Source organism: Peromyscus maniculatus, chromosome 7 (genome assembly GCF_049852395.1).
Source record: "Peromyscus maniculatus bairdii isolate BWxNUB_F1_BW_parent chromosome 7, HU_Pman_BW_mat_3.1, whole genome shotgun sequence".
NCBI classification, from domain to species: domain Eukaryota; kingdom Metazoa; phylum Chordata; class Mammalia; order Rodentia; family Cricetidae; genus Peromyscus; species Peromyscus maniculatus.
The window spans coordinates 121,736,974-121,753,650 of NC_134858.1; the positions used below are offsets into that span (position 1 = coordinate 121,736,974).

Consider the following 16,677-nt stretch of genomic DNA (forward strand, 5'->3'; position numbering starts at 1 on the left):
GTGGGGACAGCAGAGGGAAGACAACAGGGCTGTAAGGAAGGAGTGTGCATGAGTATAATCACACCAATGAGTCACTCTCCTCTTCCACATCAGCAAATCCTTCTTCCTTCCTTCCTTCCTTCCTTCCTTCCTTCCTTCCTTCCTTCCTTCCTTCCTTCCTTCCTTCCTTCCTTCCTTCCTCCTCTTCCCCTCCTCCTCCTCCTCCTCCTCCTCCTCCTCCTCCTCCTCCTTCTCTCTCTCTCTCTCTCTCTCTCTCTCTCTCTCTCTCTCTCTCTCTCTCTCTCTCTCTCTCTCTCTCTCTCTCTCTCCCGTTCTGCCTGCATGTATCCCTGCATGCCAGAAGAGGGCACCAGATCTCATTATTATACATAGGGGAGGGAGGCATGATACCAGCACCACTGTCTCCTTCCTCCTTTGTACTGGCCATGGGGCACAAGAACTAGAGCCCTTGCAAAGTTGGTTCCAGAATCAGATACCCTGACTGCAGCCCAGTCAGTACAAGAATAGGTCTAGGCAGAGATGGGACAGGGCCATATACAAAGAGGACAGGGTGAATACCTACCTCTTCTTTCCTTTCTAATGCACCATCAGGAGTACAGAAGGAGCTGCATTAGCACTGGGGCTGTCCCAGTTTCCAAAGTGTGCTCTGTGGACCACCAATACACAGGGAGCAAGTATCACTTATAACGTCTCTCTCTTAAAAAGTCAGTGAATTTAGGCAGCTGTCTAGCTTTTTCTTCCTCAAACATTCCCTTCTGGACGGAGGAGAGAGCTCTTAAGACCCAGTAAGCTAATGACAGAAGTGCATAAAAGTTATAGAACTGAGTTTGCCTGGCATGGTGGCACATGTCTTTAGCACATGGGAGGCCAAGGCAAGTGGATCTCTGAGTTATGGCCAGCCTCGTCTACAGAGTATTCTAGGACATCCAGGACTAGCTACATAAATAGACCCTGTCTCAAAGGGAAAAAAGGAAGGAAGGAAAGAAGGAAAAAGAAAGAAGAAGAAAGGTACAAGATTCACAAGTCCCACCCCCCTACTCCTCTACTCCCACTTTTAAAGTAGCAAATAATTGGCGTAGAGAGAAGACTCTTTTCGTGGAACTATCTGAAAGCTGTACAGAGAACTCCAGAGATGCAGCTATTATGAGTTCTCACCTATTCTAGATTGTGCTTTTTGGTGTGTCAGTTCCCCATGTTACCCATACACCTGTAAGTAACACCATTAAATTCACTGATTCAAGCTAGATTTGGATGGAAGTTTCTTTGCTTGTTAGTGCCCTTATCTTGTGTTCTTGTATTTATCTGACCACAGAACATTGTGAACACCTGAAAAATTACTGACTCTCAAAACACATTGGCAGATAAAAGTTCCTGGATGGGTACTCAAGCCCTAGTTATTTCTCCAAGGCAGAATAGACTGCAGCTTAGTGTGTTCCCACACAGAACTCTACACCCAGCTTGGTCAGTAGCTCTCAGGGGTCTCATAATCTAACCAACTTCAGCTGACAATTATGCCCCAAGAGAAAATAGTCTGCTGTCACATGAAGGCCCTAGTTGGGAAGGTCTCCTGCCCAGCATGACTTTCCCCAAATGTTGTAAACTAGTCTCAAGAGTTCTGGAGGACTCTCTTGAAATGCTCCATGGATATGGTCAGTATGTCTCAAACTCTCCTCTCACCAAAGGCTCCTGTCTGCCTGGACCTCAGGCACATTTACTTCAGCTTCACATGGTTTCAAAAGCCTTGCAGCATTTTTGGGAACTTCGGTAGTCATGTAAATGCATTAAGGGATAAAGCAAATTTGACAATGGCAGGAAACACAAGCAGGACCACTAGAGGGCAACCTATCTCCTTCTATAGCTATGTCCTTTCTTTACGACTGAAGCAGTTTTCTCAAGTCCCTAAAATCGGTATTCTCAAGAGACCTTTCTCCCTTCCTTGTTTCAGCAGTAGGGCCTACTATTAGCTTCTCTGGCTTCTTAGAATGACATGCCCACCAGTCCATTGATATGTTCTTCCCTCTAAGGCAGTGGTTCTCACCCTTCCTAATGCTGTGATCCTTTAATACAGTTCTTCATGTTTTGGTGACACCCAACCATAAGATTATTTCACTGCTACTACATAACTATAATTTTGCTACTGTTATGAATTTCAATGTAAGTATCTGATATGCAGGATATTTGATATGTGACCCCCAAAGCGGTTGCAACCCACAGGTTGAGAAACATTGCTTTAAGGTGATGATTCAAGTGTTCCCTAGGAATCTCATTGCATACACAGTCTATGCTTAACAAATGTATGCATTTTAAGCCTCAGTGTAAGGGACTTCCCTATCCCAAATGCCATCAAAGGTGGATGTAATCAATACTGCAATTTACTAAAGAATAAAGAATGGCTCAATGATTAGGAGTACTTGCTAATCATTGACCCACATTCAGTTTCCAGCACCCATGTTAGGTGGCTCACAACTGCCTGCAACTTTAGCTCCAGGAGATCCAACACCCTGCCTTCTTTTGGCCTCTTTAGGCATGAGCACTCACATGCACATACATACACAGTTGTGCCTAAATAATAAATAAATCTTTGAAGCCGGAGAGATGGTTCAGCTGTTATGAGCACTTGCTGCTCTTCCAGAGGATCCAGGTTTGGATCCCAGTACTCACATGGTGGTTTACAACTCTATGTAGCTTCAGTTCCAGGGGATCTGGCACTCTCTTCTGGCTTCCACAGACACTATATGCACATGGTGCACATACATACATGCAGGCAAAATACCTACACACATAAAAATCTTAAGAAGTAAAAAGGAATAGAGAGGTGCAGAAATAAGGCAGAGGCTAAGGGCCCTCCCTACCCCTAAAGTGATCAAAAGCTCATACCTCTCTGGGCAAGCAGTCATCTGGGAACTTCCAGTTAGACCTCTAGCATTTCTTTTTTACAAGTCTGAATATTTTAACTTGCTTTTCATTTTATTATTAGACAACAATTCTCTAGGCTGCCAAGAACAGAAGCTCCACCTGAGGAATGCCTAGCAGCCTGTGATGTCTTGCTTATTATGGTCTTCCTTGGAGGTCTCTCTCCATTTTGTCACTTGCTTCACTGAATCCCAGGCTCCAGCAGGGGACTGGGAGTCTTCAGTTCAGACTGCAATGTCCAAACTTACATTAATCAAAATCAAATAAACTAGAATTTCAGATCCAAGTTTGCACTAGTTATACTTCAAGGGTTCAGTCACCACACAGGCTGGTGTTACACAGTGTGGCATAGGACACATGCACCATAGTAACTGACTTCCTTTCTGTGTAATAACCAAGCCAACAAGAGTACTTCTAAGATCTTGGCTTCTGAAGACTTAGTTCCTATAGTCTGATCACAACACACAAACCTGCAGGCCTACCCTTGTGACCAGTAACAGTTGCTGATAAATAAGCCATTCCTGGCTCATTTGCAAATGGCTGGCTATTCCCTCAGGGATATTCAGCCATGAATTTGTCCTCCACAGCTCTGCCACTCACTAGTGCCCTGTGCTAACCTCTCCCCCAAATAGCAGGAAACGTAAAAAACCTTGGGTCCTGGAAGTGATATCCAAGAGTTCTGACTTGAGAATGCCAGGTTTCTCTAAAAGGTGACAGGTTAGCACAACCTGATTTCTAAAATAAGACTGCCTCAAGAGTGCCTACCACTTTCCCTCCATTCTCTTCTCAATTCTATTTTAGATCTTCAAGTATTCCAGAGGAAATACAAGACACAAACAACTGGGTACTCACTCTTGAGAAGTTTAGATCTTTGATTCAAAGGAACTTAAGGACCTTGGAACAATTATACTACAAATATAAATAGTAAAAGGCTTTTTTTTTTTTGTAAAGTGGTCCCCAATAGACTAGTTTCTTAAACTTAGTTGCAAATCTTTTGTTTTATACAGAACTTTTCCTTGCAGTGTAGCTATGACAAAAGTACCACACACTCTCAACTACACACATCCAATCTCCTACATTCACCCATGCATGTTCCTATAGATGTTCATGCACAATCACAAAGGGTTGAGATAGGACTCTGTTCTCACTGGGGGAGACAAATGATTTCTGAGAAGAATGTAGCAAAGCTTGACAAAGCTCAGGCCATTCTAGTGCTACTCTGTAAATGCAAATCTGGGTCTTTTGCAAAAACAAGAAGTGCTTTTTAACTGCTGAGGCATCTTTCCAGCCCCCAAAGGGTTCTTTTAAGAGAGGTGCTTCAACTATGTCCCTCTCAGTATTTGGTGCAGCCTATGCATTTATTCATTCGTTGTTCATTTTTTACTGCATCCATGAGGAAGTGAGCAAAACCCAATAGTTGTACATGGAATCTTCTGGCACACCTGTCTTACAGCAAAATTGAATATTAGTTTCTAGATTCTGGTCCTACTCCCAGTTCCTGACTTCTAGGGTAATCTCCCAGAGAAGTCAGCAATGTTAGCTCATAGAAATTAATAACCAGACTGCATTAAGATCATATCTACTACATGGAGAAGGTCCAGGAGGGCAACCCCAGGCAGTTCTAAACAAGACAAGCCTGGTAGGTGGGCACTGCCTGCCAGGGACCTGTGGGGCTGACTGCACAGCTACACCAGGCCCTCCAGCACAGCCAGACACCTATAAGCAACCTGGTCCACTGGTTTGGGAATGACCAGAAACCTGAGCTTATAGCTCTGAATTCACTAGTTATTTTAACTCTGGTTTCTATGTTCTCATCTATAAATGGAACCCTCAGGGTTGCTGTGAGACATCTGTGGTACATGTTGGATATTCACACACAGCCTAGTCCACAGCATGGACTTTGTGTTGGCCAAGACCCAAAGTGTTCCAAAGATATGTGTGACCAGTAAACAAAGTAATTTCAATGGACAAAGTCCACCATCTTCAGTGGACAAAAGTCAAATCTACTTACTGCTCCCCTTTAGTTAACAAATGGAAACCTATCAGGTTTTAACATCAGAATACATGCCAAGCCAAGAAAAAGGGAGTATAAAGCATCAGAATCATGCTTCATTTTTGACTCTCAAATTAAGTGGGCGGGCTTGTCAAGACTGTCATGTAGATTCTGCCTGTGGGTTAGAGAAAGGGGTAGGTCACTAGCTGAAAGCTCTTAAATATTTGACGGAAACACAGATCACACATCATAGAGAAGCAGAGGCAGACCTTGAGTGAGCATACTTCACTCTGGAACAAAGCTACTGGGGCTTCCCTATTGGTGAGTCATTTGTTTTTATTGGTTCTCTTAGATTCCTGCCTGCAGCATGACCTGTATACACCATGCAAGCTACTGAATTCAGCTACACATGGCTTCTACCCCCCACTCCCATGGTTGCTGTAAGGGTTAGAGAAATATGAAAACTTTATTGGTTCTGGCATACAGCAAGTGCTTATAAAAGAATGAGAAAAGTAGTAATGGAGTAACCAGATCCACCCAGGAACATAAAGCAGTCTAGTTGCTGGTCTCCTATTTTTAGCAATAATTTTTCTATTTTCTGTTCTTTTGTATCTTACAAAACAAGCTATAATCCTCAATTACCATTCACTTCTTTTTCACTATGAATCACTGTGAAACTACAGACACTGGAGACTACAGAAAAATAAAAAGGAGATGAATTAAGTAATTTGAAATTCTGCCAGCCAAAGGCCAATGTTAACAGAGTTTGGTCCTTTAAGACTGTAGTCAAAATTATAAAATTCTTAAACAAGAGTCTATAGAATATGTGGTTCATGAAGTCCTGGAATTATAGACCTTTACTTATTTCTCAGTGAAGATCTACAGCTTTAATAAGATTCATAAAAAGGTTTGTGATCACAGAAAGTTAAGAAGCTAAGTGTGGCAGCAATCCCAGCACTTGGGAGGTGGAAGCAGGAAGATTAGAGGGTGCCATCTATTTGTTGTAACCATAATAGCTCATGATTTTTTTTGCATGTTTTTCTATTTATTCTGTTTTCAGTAATTTAAATACAATGAAACTTACAAAATAATTAAAAGTACTTTTTAAATATTTGAGTTACATTTTATGCTTCAGATACAATTATAGTTTATTATCAGGCTTTTACATCATGTCCCAAGTTTATTACTTTTCATTTTTATAAATCAACATTTTGATCATAGATAAAGAAATGTTCTTAACATTTTGTATAAGGGGCAGTGATTTTGTGTGTGTGTGCATGTATACTTGTGTATTTGTGGGTACACGTGCATACGTAAGCAAGTGTCTTCCCTCAGGCACTGTTCACCTTTTTTGTTGGGACAAGGTCTCTCATTGGCCTGGAACTCACCTTATAGGCTCGTAAGACTGTCTGACCGGTGAGCCCCAGGAATATGTCTCTGCCTCGTAGTGCTGGGGTTACAAGTGTACACCAGCATGCTCACCTTTCTTTAAAATGTGAGTTTTAGAGAATTAACTCAGGTCCTCATGGTTGTAAAGCAAGCACTTTACTGATGCCCATCTCCCCAGTCCAATGATTTTCAATACTCTATTTGTACGTTCTAGCCCCTATCTGCCAATATAACATTGAATATGAATCTATACATTTTCTGAAGAGTCATGCTAGGGTTGGATCCAGAAAAAACAGGTACAACAAAACAGCAAATACAAGTCAGGTAACAACAGAGAACTGAATGATATCCTTAGGAAAGTAAAGCTGTTTATTTCATATTATAAATGATGAAAAATAAATCGTCCCTATGTGAGTCAATAACATACACACCAATATCTGACCTTATTTTAGCACCTCAGAAAGCTGTGGAACAGGATGCCTAACTCCAGCCTATCAAGACCAGATACCTAGCCTTGAGGTCTAGGCTTGGAGACTATGAGTAACCTTTTTTTTTTTTTTTTTTTTTTTTTTTGGTTTTTCGAGACAGGGTTTCTCTGTGTAGCTTTGCGCCTTTCCTGGAGCTCACTTGGTAGCCCAGGCTGGCCTCGAACTCACAGAGATCCGCCTGGCTCTGCCTCCCAAGTGCTGGGATTAAAGGCGTGCGCCACCAACGCCCGGCGACTATGAGTAACCTTAAAGGCAGTCCTTCCTTGATGGTGAGAAAAGGCATTATGGCTTTAGGGAAGGTAGAGGTTGCAGAATCATCAGAGTGGACACTGTTTCCTCCTAGGACTCAACTTCAGGGAAAGAAATGACCACATGGATTAAAAAAAGAGGATGTCTTCAACTTTCACATGCCCTCATCTGACCAGGGAATATTTTGTCTTGGTAAATCTTAGAGGTTCTACCCAAATACTTGCTCATCTTAAGACATCTTCTAGAACCCACACTAGTGGGATATGTAGCCAGGACACTGGCAAGGTTATCCTGGCCCCTACAGTAAGGCCACAGGTTACATTACCCTATGTCCTACTTGTGGTCCTTGGTAAAGTGAGAGGGCAGAGCAGGGTCACAGACATGACAGCCATGGAAGATGAAGTCCTGGGCAAGAAAGGTAGGCATGTCGTCTTTGCTACAAACCTATTTAGCAGCCACCCTACTTTATGCACCATTTTAATTCTCCAGGATCTGAGACTCCAGCATAGATGCCATAAACTGAAGAGATGATAAATAGAAAAGTTTGGTTTGGGGAGTCAGGAAAACACCTTTATTCCCTAGTAGTCAAAGTTCTGGGCACCTAGGGGTTTTCTTTCCCTTGTTGCTCCATCAATTGCCCTTTACACTATATAGTTGAAGAAGAGTACACAGGAAGAACTCCCCAGTCAGACACAGTTCTTGTCATCCCCCAAACCCTTGAGGATACCAGTAAGGAAGCTTCTTTGGAGGGGCATTTGATTTGGCTTTCATAATTTTTAACACCAAGTGTGGTTATCTTAGTTAGAGTTTCTGTTGCTGTGATAAAACATCATGACCAAATCAAACTTGGGAAAAAAAGGTTTATTTCATCTCACATGTCCTGATCACAGTTCTGATCAGGAACTGAGAACAGGAACCTAGAGACACAAATGGAGGAGTACTGCTTACTGGCTTGTTCCTCCCTAGCTTGCCTGTCCTGTTTTCTTATAGCACACAGGACCACTAGACTAGGGGTGTCCCCACCCACAATGTGCTGGGCCCTCACACATCAATCACTCATTAAGAAAATGTACTACACACACACACACACACACACACACACACACACACACACACACACACACACACACACACACACACAATGCACTATAGACCTGCCTACAGTCCAATCTTTTTTTTTTTTTTTGGTTTTTCGAGACAGGGTTTCTCTGTGTAGCTTTGCGCCCAGGCCAATCTTATGGAGACATTTTCTCAAGTGAGAATCCTTCTCAAATGACTCTAGCTTGCGTCAAATTGACATTAAATTGACCAGCACAGGGCAGAGAGTGGCAGGCACCTGCCATGAGACCCAAGAAGATGGAAGCAGGCCTTCCTGATAGACAGCAGCCTGTGTTTCCAAACAGTTGTGGGCCTGAAGAGACAGCTCAGCAGTTAAGACCAGACAGTTTCCAGAGGATCTGGGCTTCAATCCCAGCATCACATGGCTGCTCACAACCATCTGTAACTCCAGTCCCAGGCAATCTAATGTCTTCTGGCCTTGGCAAGCACTACACACACACAGAGCTCACAGGCATATATACAGGCAAAACATCGATACACATAAAATACATAAACACATAAAATACAAAACAAAATAAAATAAAAAACCAAAGGGCTACTGTGTCCACTTGATTGTATGGTATCTTTTTTTAAAACAATTTAAAACAAGCACAGTGTTTTATGGGATATGCATGGGAGGAGTCTGAGACTTTTAGGGTTAATGAAGAGTCTGAGCAGTTTCCCATGGGAAATGGCCACCTTCAGCACACTGCTATCACTGAGCATGATAACGAGTGGGGTTAGAGATGATAATTTGTTTCCTAAATGCAATTAATAAGGACAGTGGGAAGAAAAAGCATCACTCAGACAGAACCAAATATAACTCTTGGGTTTTGACTCACAGATGTTTGCCACAACAGACGCCATGAATGATGACTACGAGGCAGATCCCTGGCTCTCCAACAATTCCAGTGATAACAGCCAGGAGCACAAATACTTCCTAAAGTTCAAGGAGATCTTTCTGCCCTGCATGTACCTGATGGTGTTTGTCTTTGGACTAGTAGGGAACTCCCTGGTTCTGATTATATACATTTTCTACCAGAAACTGAGGAGTCTGACAGATGTGTTCCTGGTGAACTTGCCCCTGGCTGACCTGGTATTTGTCTGTACTCTGCCCTTTTGGGCCTATGCAGGCACCTATGAGTGGGTCTTTGGCACAGTCATGTGCAAAACTCTTCGAGGCATGTATACAGTAAACTTCTACGTGTCCATGCTCACTCTTACCTGCATCACGGTGGATCGTTTCATTGTGGTGGTCCAGGCTACTAAGGTCTTTAACCAGCAGGCTAAGTGGAAGATGTGGGGCCAGGTCACTTGCTTGCTCATTTGGGTGGTCTCCCTGTTGGTCTCTTTGCCACAGATCATCTATGGTAATGTTGAACGTTTTGATAAGCTTATCTGTCAGTACCACAATGAGGCGATTTCTACTGTGGTTCTTGCCACGCAGATGACTCTGGGGTTCTTCTTGCCACTGCTCACTATGATTATGTGCTACTCAGGCATTATCAAGACCTTGCTTCATGCTCGAGGCTTCCAGAAGCACAAATCTCTAAAGATCATCTTCGTTGTAGTGGCCGTGTTCCTGCTGACCCAGACACCCTTCAACCTTGCCATGTTAATCCAGAGCACAAGCTGGGAGCACTATATTATCACCAGCTTTCAGTACGCTATCCTAGTGACAGAGGCTATAGCATACTTTCGGGCTTGCCTCAATCCTGTGCTCTACGCCTTTGTTGGCTTAAAGTTCCGGAAGAACCTCTGGAAATTTGCGAAGGACATTGGCTGCCTCCCTTACTTGGGAGTCTCAAGTCAGTGGAAATCTTCTGAGGACAGTTCCAAGACTTGTTCTGCCTCCCACAATGTAGAGACCACCAGCATGTTCCAATTGCAGTAGGCCTGGCCAGACTTGGAGAAACTAGCATCAGAATTCTTAGGAGCATGGCTATGTCCTTTGGATGCAACAAGAAAGGCGTTGCTTATAGTATTCGGACTCTTGTGGAGAAGTCACTGAAAACTGTGGCTGGTATACAAAGCTTCTCAGATATAAACATATCCTGTTCCTAATATCTAAGCCTCAATGTTCAAAGGAGAAATGTCTTATTATTTTTTAAGCACTTTCTCTCTTCCATCCCTAAGAATGCTAATTCTAGAGACCTCAGGTTCTCTTTTACCAAGTTTGGGGCTAAAAGTTGAAGAGGAGTTGCATCAACAAAGCTGTTGATGGCAGGTGTCATGCAAGGTTCCTGAGCTCAGAAGATTCTTCTATGGGCAAGCAGTGGAGAACACAAGTGCTGGTCACCGGGCACCTAATAGGATGAGACCAAGCTCTGATTCATCCAGGGGTTTGACTTTTGTATTGGTGGAATGCTTATATTTTCTTGGGTTATTTTTTGAAAGTACAGCATAAGAGACTGAAATTAGGCCAGGATAAATAGCTGAATTTCAGTGGTTCATATAATGCTAGAAAAATGTGTAAAAAGGAGCTTAAGACTATAACAAATCTAAGCAGCATTATTAGAGGGACTCTGGTGGCTTTGCTCATCTTAAAACAAAAACAAAAATAAAAACAGAACTTTCCAATGCCTGCCACACATAATAAATATGTACACACAAATATATCAAATATTATGAGTTTCATGGCTAAGAAATAAAACATTTTAAAAGTTTTCAAACTGCTTTCACCTTTAGGTACATTCTATTTTAATCTGGTATGCCTGGGACACAAAACAAAATAAACCCTCACAAACAACACAAAAATAATCCAGCTAGAATAAAGGAAATAAGTTAAAATTAAACTTGGGGGGCAGTGGTCTATGAAAGAAATAGACTATACCAGTGGTAACAACCTTGCTTTCATGGTGGTTTCCTGCTCCTGCCCAAGATGTGGGGTGCATTTGTTTAACTCTATAATACAGCTCCAGGATGAGGTAATTTTATATGCCAGACTAGACTGATACTGACTAGACCCTGACAATCAGGTGAATAGCCCTATAGGTGCTTGCTGGGTGCTTGTATCTCCAAATCATTTACCTAAATATCAACATCTACCTAAAAAGGCTGACCAGAATGCATAGAAGGTTAGCTAATCCTGGGCTCAGGGGCTGGAGAGAGCAGCCTAGGACTGCCTCCCTGCCCTTCACTAGGTGAGACCTGGAACAAATGCATCTCAACCTCTGTCAACATGCTTGCACTCATGATATAGCCCCTTCCCTTTGTCTCGTCTCTTTCCTTTCTCCCTCTTCTCCTTTCCTCCTCCCTTACTATAAGCCTTGACCAATCTGGAACTTGCTGTGTAGACCAGCCTGGCCTCAAACTCACAGAAATCTACTTGTCTCTGACTCTCAAGTGCTGGGTTAAAGCCAGGCCAGAATACCTGACCTGAACAAATCTCTTAACCTTTGGCCATGTCTTTTTAGTGAGATGGCACATGTCTCTCAGTTGATTTGAGGAGGACTTGAGATAACACATATGAAACACCTAGCACAATGGGCTGGGGAAGTAGTTCTGTTGGTAGATGCTTGCCCAGCATTCATGGAGTCCTGGGTTTGGACTCCAGCACTACATTAAAATTGGGTGTGGTGAAACACACCTATAATCCCAATATTTGAGTGTGAAGGAAGGAGGATCAAAAGTTTAAGGTTATTCTCATCTAGAGAAAGTTTGAGGCCAACTCAGGCTACATGAAACCCTGTCTCAAAACAAAGTCAAATCAAATCAAATCAAATCACCCCACAGCACAATCTATTTGTAGGTAGAAGGTCTCCAAACTGGTAGCAGTTATTTCTTAGATATCTAGTAGAGGTTCCTTATGCCATCCCTATGAGTGGGTGGAGTGACTAGGCTGTTGTGTCCTTTTTTCTGGACATGCAGGGCATGCCCCATGAATTTCAGCTCATCAAAATGTGACCACCCCTGGGAGTACCCACATGGTCCCATGCACTGTTGTATCAAACATACACATAAGGGCTATAGTACACTTCCTTGCTATGTACAAGTGACATGTAAGACCAAGTGCTTACTCAAACAACTAGCCTGCTCTATACAGGGTGATAAGGCTAACCTTCCATGCATTCATCTTTATTTGTAACACTGCTGATGGAGGGGGCCTGAGTCCCTGATTTCCCTAATATTACAGTTCAGGAGATAAAGGCTCTAAATGGGAAGGAAGATGAATCAGGTATCAGGGCCCTGTAGCTATCTACACAGGTATTCTAGAGAGAGGCAGGGCTGGGCACTCAACACTCAGAGACAGTGCCACCCTAGGCCAATCCTAGAAAGCTTCTTCAAGGCCTGGCTCATCAACTCAGTGTCAGGTGACAGTGTTCCCTGGACCATCCCTGACCAGCTGTCTGTCCAACAAACAAATCGGATGAGATGGGAGAACCCACTAGATCATGCCCTCTTCCCGGCTCCCCACAGAAATGTTTATACTGGCCTTTATGCAGCTTAAGAGAAGCTTGTTTGTCTGTTGCCAGGAAAAAATATCAATAGAACCTTCCTTCTGTCTGCCTCCTCAGCCACTATTTGCCTTATTCTCTGGGCATCAATTTATTTCCACCTGGGGAATGTTACTATCTCTTCCTGTATGTACACCACCATTAGCAATAAATACACACACAAAACAAAATACAACAAAAAACCCAGCATGTGTTAGTTAAAGACAGCTTGTGTCTGGCCTGCAAGCTACCTGCACCATGGCCCAGGAAAGGCTGTTGCTGCATGCTCCATTCCCTTAGAGGTGTTAGAAGTCTCAAGCATTCAGTCATCACTTTTTCCTACTTTTGGTTCCCCTTCTTGCTCATAGCAGCAGATAATATCAAAGGCCAGGTTGCTATGGTGGAGTTGGGGGAAGAGCTGGATGAACATGGACCCTGCTTGAATTCAGACTGTCCTAGATATGTTTCAGAGCCTGACAGCAAAGACTGTATGCTCCCCTCCCACTGGGCTCCCTATTTCTGAGGATGGTGGAAGTGCTTATGGGCTCTGGCTTCAGTTAGACATATGAAGGCCATAGATAGCTATGTCTTCTGAGAAGTGAATGCATGGTGACTCCCTTCTAGAGGCATCTGATCATCCAGGAATTCTTGGTGTCTTGGATGAGGAGATAGTACCACAAGAAGGCAGAAAAGGGAACACAGCATCCAGAAGCTGTCGGTCACTCTGGCTTCCACAGAGCTTTCAAAGTAGCACCTTGGCCAGCTGCTTGGTTCTTCAGGTCCATAGTCACTAGTGATGTTTTACAGGCAGCTTGGTACTGTCATCTCAACTTCTCAGAGAAAAATTGAGTGAGGGCTGGTCCTTGTTAGCAGCCTCTCTGCCCCTAAACACTGGCCACAGAGCTTTCAGGCAGGTGTTATACCACAGAGGGCCTGCCTGCTCTGTACTCCTCTGTAGTCAGAGGTCGTGGGTTAATGCAGGCATAAGGTGGCTTTTGAACTTTAACCATGATCACCATATCCTGTCCTTGTTTTGTTTCTGAGATAGCAGGTATCAGATCTCTTGGCTGGTGACCACAGTTCCCCCACTAAGCACTCTGGCCGGAAAGCCCTGGTTTTGAAGCAATTGCTGGCATGCAGGCTCTGAGAGCAGGTTTCAGATCATTTCATGTAATCTGGGTACCTGAAGGCCTTTATTTATTTATTTATTTATTTATTTTAAATGAGGCCACAAGTTGAGATACTGAGACGCATGTGTACACAGTAGACATGTACAACCCAGGCTGACATCAAAACTCAGCATCAACATCAGGAAAATCACCTATCTCCACAGGAGGTTTCTGGCCCAGATCCTTTCTCCTATTGCCTTTCTTAGGGAGGGGTAGATGGTATTCTAGGCTCTCCTGAACAGCTAGAGGAGCTGCATTTAGAGGCTGCACTGCCATGGCCACAGGGCCTGGAAGCTTGTTTGGGTCTGGAGCTTAAACTCTTCACCCTGAATGGCCGGTATATCTGGTACCTAGAGAAGAGGCCAGGTTGTGGAGACTGGCTGTGTGTGAGCTGGGCACAGGCCAAGGGAGCCAACTACCTATCACCTCAGTTCTGAGAACAAGTGGAAATCTGGGTAGTGGTGTTTAGGACACTAAGAGAGAGGCTGCAGGAAAGTCTGAAAGATTATAAAGGACATCCATCTGCTACAGGTGAGGGCTGTGTTCCTGCTACGTATCACCAATCAAGATAAGCCAGGAATTGAGGAAAAGGCAGTTGTCACCAGGAAATCCTGTTAGGTTTCCTTGTGGGAGTGAAGCTGGATTTGGAGACTTTTCCTTGTTCTATCATTTCCAGGAAGGGTCAAAGCTTAATTCCTCTTTCATTACTTTGTTCCTCAGATTGCGTTCCTCATATTGCTTACCTTTCCCTCTAACTTTCCTGTGAGGGATGCTGGTGCAAGTCCAAGGCTCTCTTTCCCATACTTTCTCAGACTCTTGCGGTCTTTGATTGAGTTTTAAACATGGGAATAAAAGAAATGCTAGGGAAAAACTCTTATACATGCTAACACACAACCTATAGTGTAGAAAGGTGGCTCTTTGTTCACATAGGTGAGATATAAGGACCATAGATTCCCACCAGACGGTCCCAGATCTGTGCTGGTGGCTACAGGCCAGCATGCTAGCAGTTTCCTTTCTCTGGAACAGTTCCTGATTTCCCATGACCAAAAACTACACATACAGGTCAGTAGTCTAGAAGCTTTCTGTTTCTGTTCCTACTAGAAAGAGGAAGGTGAAAGGATGAGGAAGGAAGCTAGAGAACAGTCACTTTATGCAGGTTACAGGTGCTTGTGAGAAGACACTTTCAAATCAATAGTATCCTTCTGGGCTCTTAGCTCCTAGTCTACTCACCCTTCTGTCTATGCAGCTTGCCAGGTACCAAGGGCAGAATGTAGTTTACTGCTAAAGGAAGAGAAGATACCCTGGGGAACACTGGGTCATGGGGGTTAGGGTGAACACCGATGACTACTGACCAGTATGTGTCAGAGAATTGTTTAAGGAAGGAGGGAATTGGTCCAAAGTCATAGAAGCAACAGTGAATAGGAGCTATCTTAGGTTTGACAGTGAGGAGGTTTGTTCATGAGCTGAATTCAGTGACTTTGGTCAGAGAATACACAAGTGTGGAGATACACTTAAGCCTAAAACCTAGGCTAACAGCCTCATGAAGATTAAGTACAGCCCCTCCCATGTGGCAGAAATTGACATGATAAAGATGACAGGTAACTCCTGGCTCTATTTTGGATTCTGAGTAGGAGAGAGAGATCTCACTGTGAGTCAGAATGAGCTCACAGAAGTCTTTCACCTGAAGAAATGTTGGCCAAGCAATTTTGAGACTGTATTTGCTACTTTTTGCTTTTATAAAATATCTGACAGGAGCAACTTAAGGAAGGATTTATTCTGGCTCAGAGAGTATCAGTCCATCATAGCAGAGAAAGCATGGTAGAGCAGCCCCATCTAGACTTATTTACATGACATTGGGCTTGGACGCAGAGAACTCATGCTGGAACCAGGGGTAGGCAAAACTTTCATAGGCGCAGCCTGAGTAACTTCTCTAACTTACTTCCACCAGTCAGGTCACACCTTCTAAATGATCCACAGCTTTCAAAGTAGTGCCACAAGCCTAGGACCAAACATTCAAAACAAACTTGCCAGGGACATTTCAGATTCAGAAGGTAACATTTAGCCCTTGACCTCCAACGGCTCACTGCCATCTCACAATACAAAATGTACTTAGTTCAGCTTCAAAGAAAGACCTGTAGTCTTAACAGCCTCAACACTGTCTGAAACTTCAAAGTTTGAAGTCCCCTTTGAGACTTAAGGCATGCTCAATTGTGAGATCCTGTAGAATCAAAATTTAAACTATATGCTTCTAATATATAAAGACACTCCCATTCTAAAATGGAGGTATGAGAGTAGAGCAAAGAAAGACATGACAACAGTGAAAACATTACATCCTAGTTTCATGTCTAGCATTTGGTATTAGCCCTACCTTTATGGGCCTTCTTGCCTGATGCACATATAAGGTTTCTTTTGGACTGGTTCTACTTAGGTGCCTGTAGCTTTCCTTGGTAAATGTTCTACATTCCTGCTATCTCCAATACATTGGGGTCTCCACTGCAATTTAGGCTTTCTCCTCAAATTTGCATGCATAGCCCACTAATAGACTATCAGAGAATCTGATCCTACTACACATTGCCTGGCCTCCCATTCTTTTCTCTAGATTCTTAGTGCAAATGTCCATGACTTGCAACTCTTACATTCTGCAATGCCTACAACGCCAGCACCATGTGGTTAATGTCAAGTTCTGCTGCCAGCTTGATAAGTAGCTGGGTCTTCTTGGACCACAGCTGAAGTAGGAGTGTTTATGTAGTGAAACCTGGAAAAATACTTTCTAGGTGTGGCTCTATCTTTTCAGACATTCTCTTTTTAAAGGAAAGTCAAAAGCATTTAGATTTTTATATTCTGAAGCCTTTGATGAAAGGGCTCTTTCCCTTAGGGTCCTTTTATTTCTTACTGTCCCAATGCAAAGCAGTTCTTTCCTTTTAGTGGCATTAATCTCTTAA

The 16,677-nt window shown here is 43.2% G+C and overlaps 2 protein-coding genes across 4 annotated transcripts in view; one reads left to right on the plus strand and one right to left on the minus strand.

Moving 5' to 3' along the window:
• The window catches only part of Fyco1 (FYVE and coiled-coil domain autophagy adaptor 1), an 88,692-nt gene that overhangs the window by 21,558 nt on the left and 50,457 nt on the right, over positions 1 to 16,677 (minus strand). The gene's annotated exons all lie outside the window — the stretch shown is intronic.
• Positions 4,878 to 10,744, plus strand: Cxcr6 (C-X-C motif chemokine receptor 6). The gene is made up of 2 exons (XM_016009065.3): positions 4,878 to 5,227; positions 8,975 to 10,744. The coding sequence occupies exon 2, from the start codon at positions 8,975 to 8,977 to the stop codon at positions 10,022 to 10,024; it is 1,050 nt and encodes a 349-aa protein (XP_015864551.1). The 5' UTR covers positions 4,878 to 5,227; the 3' UTR covers positions 10,025 to 10,744.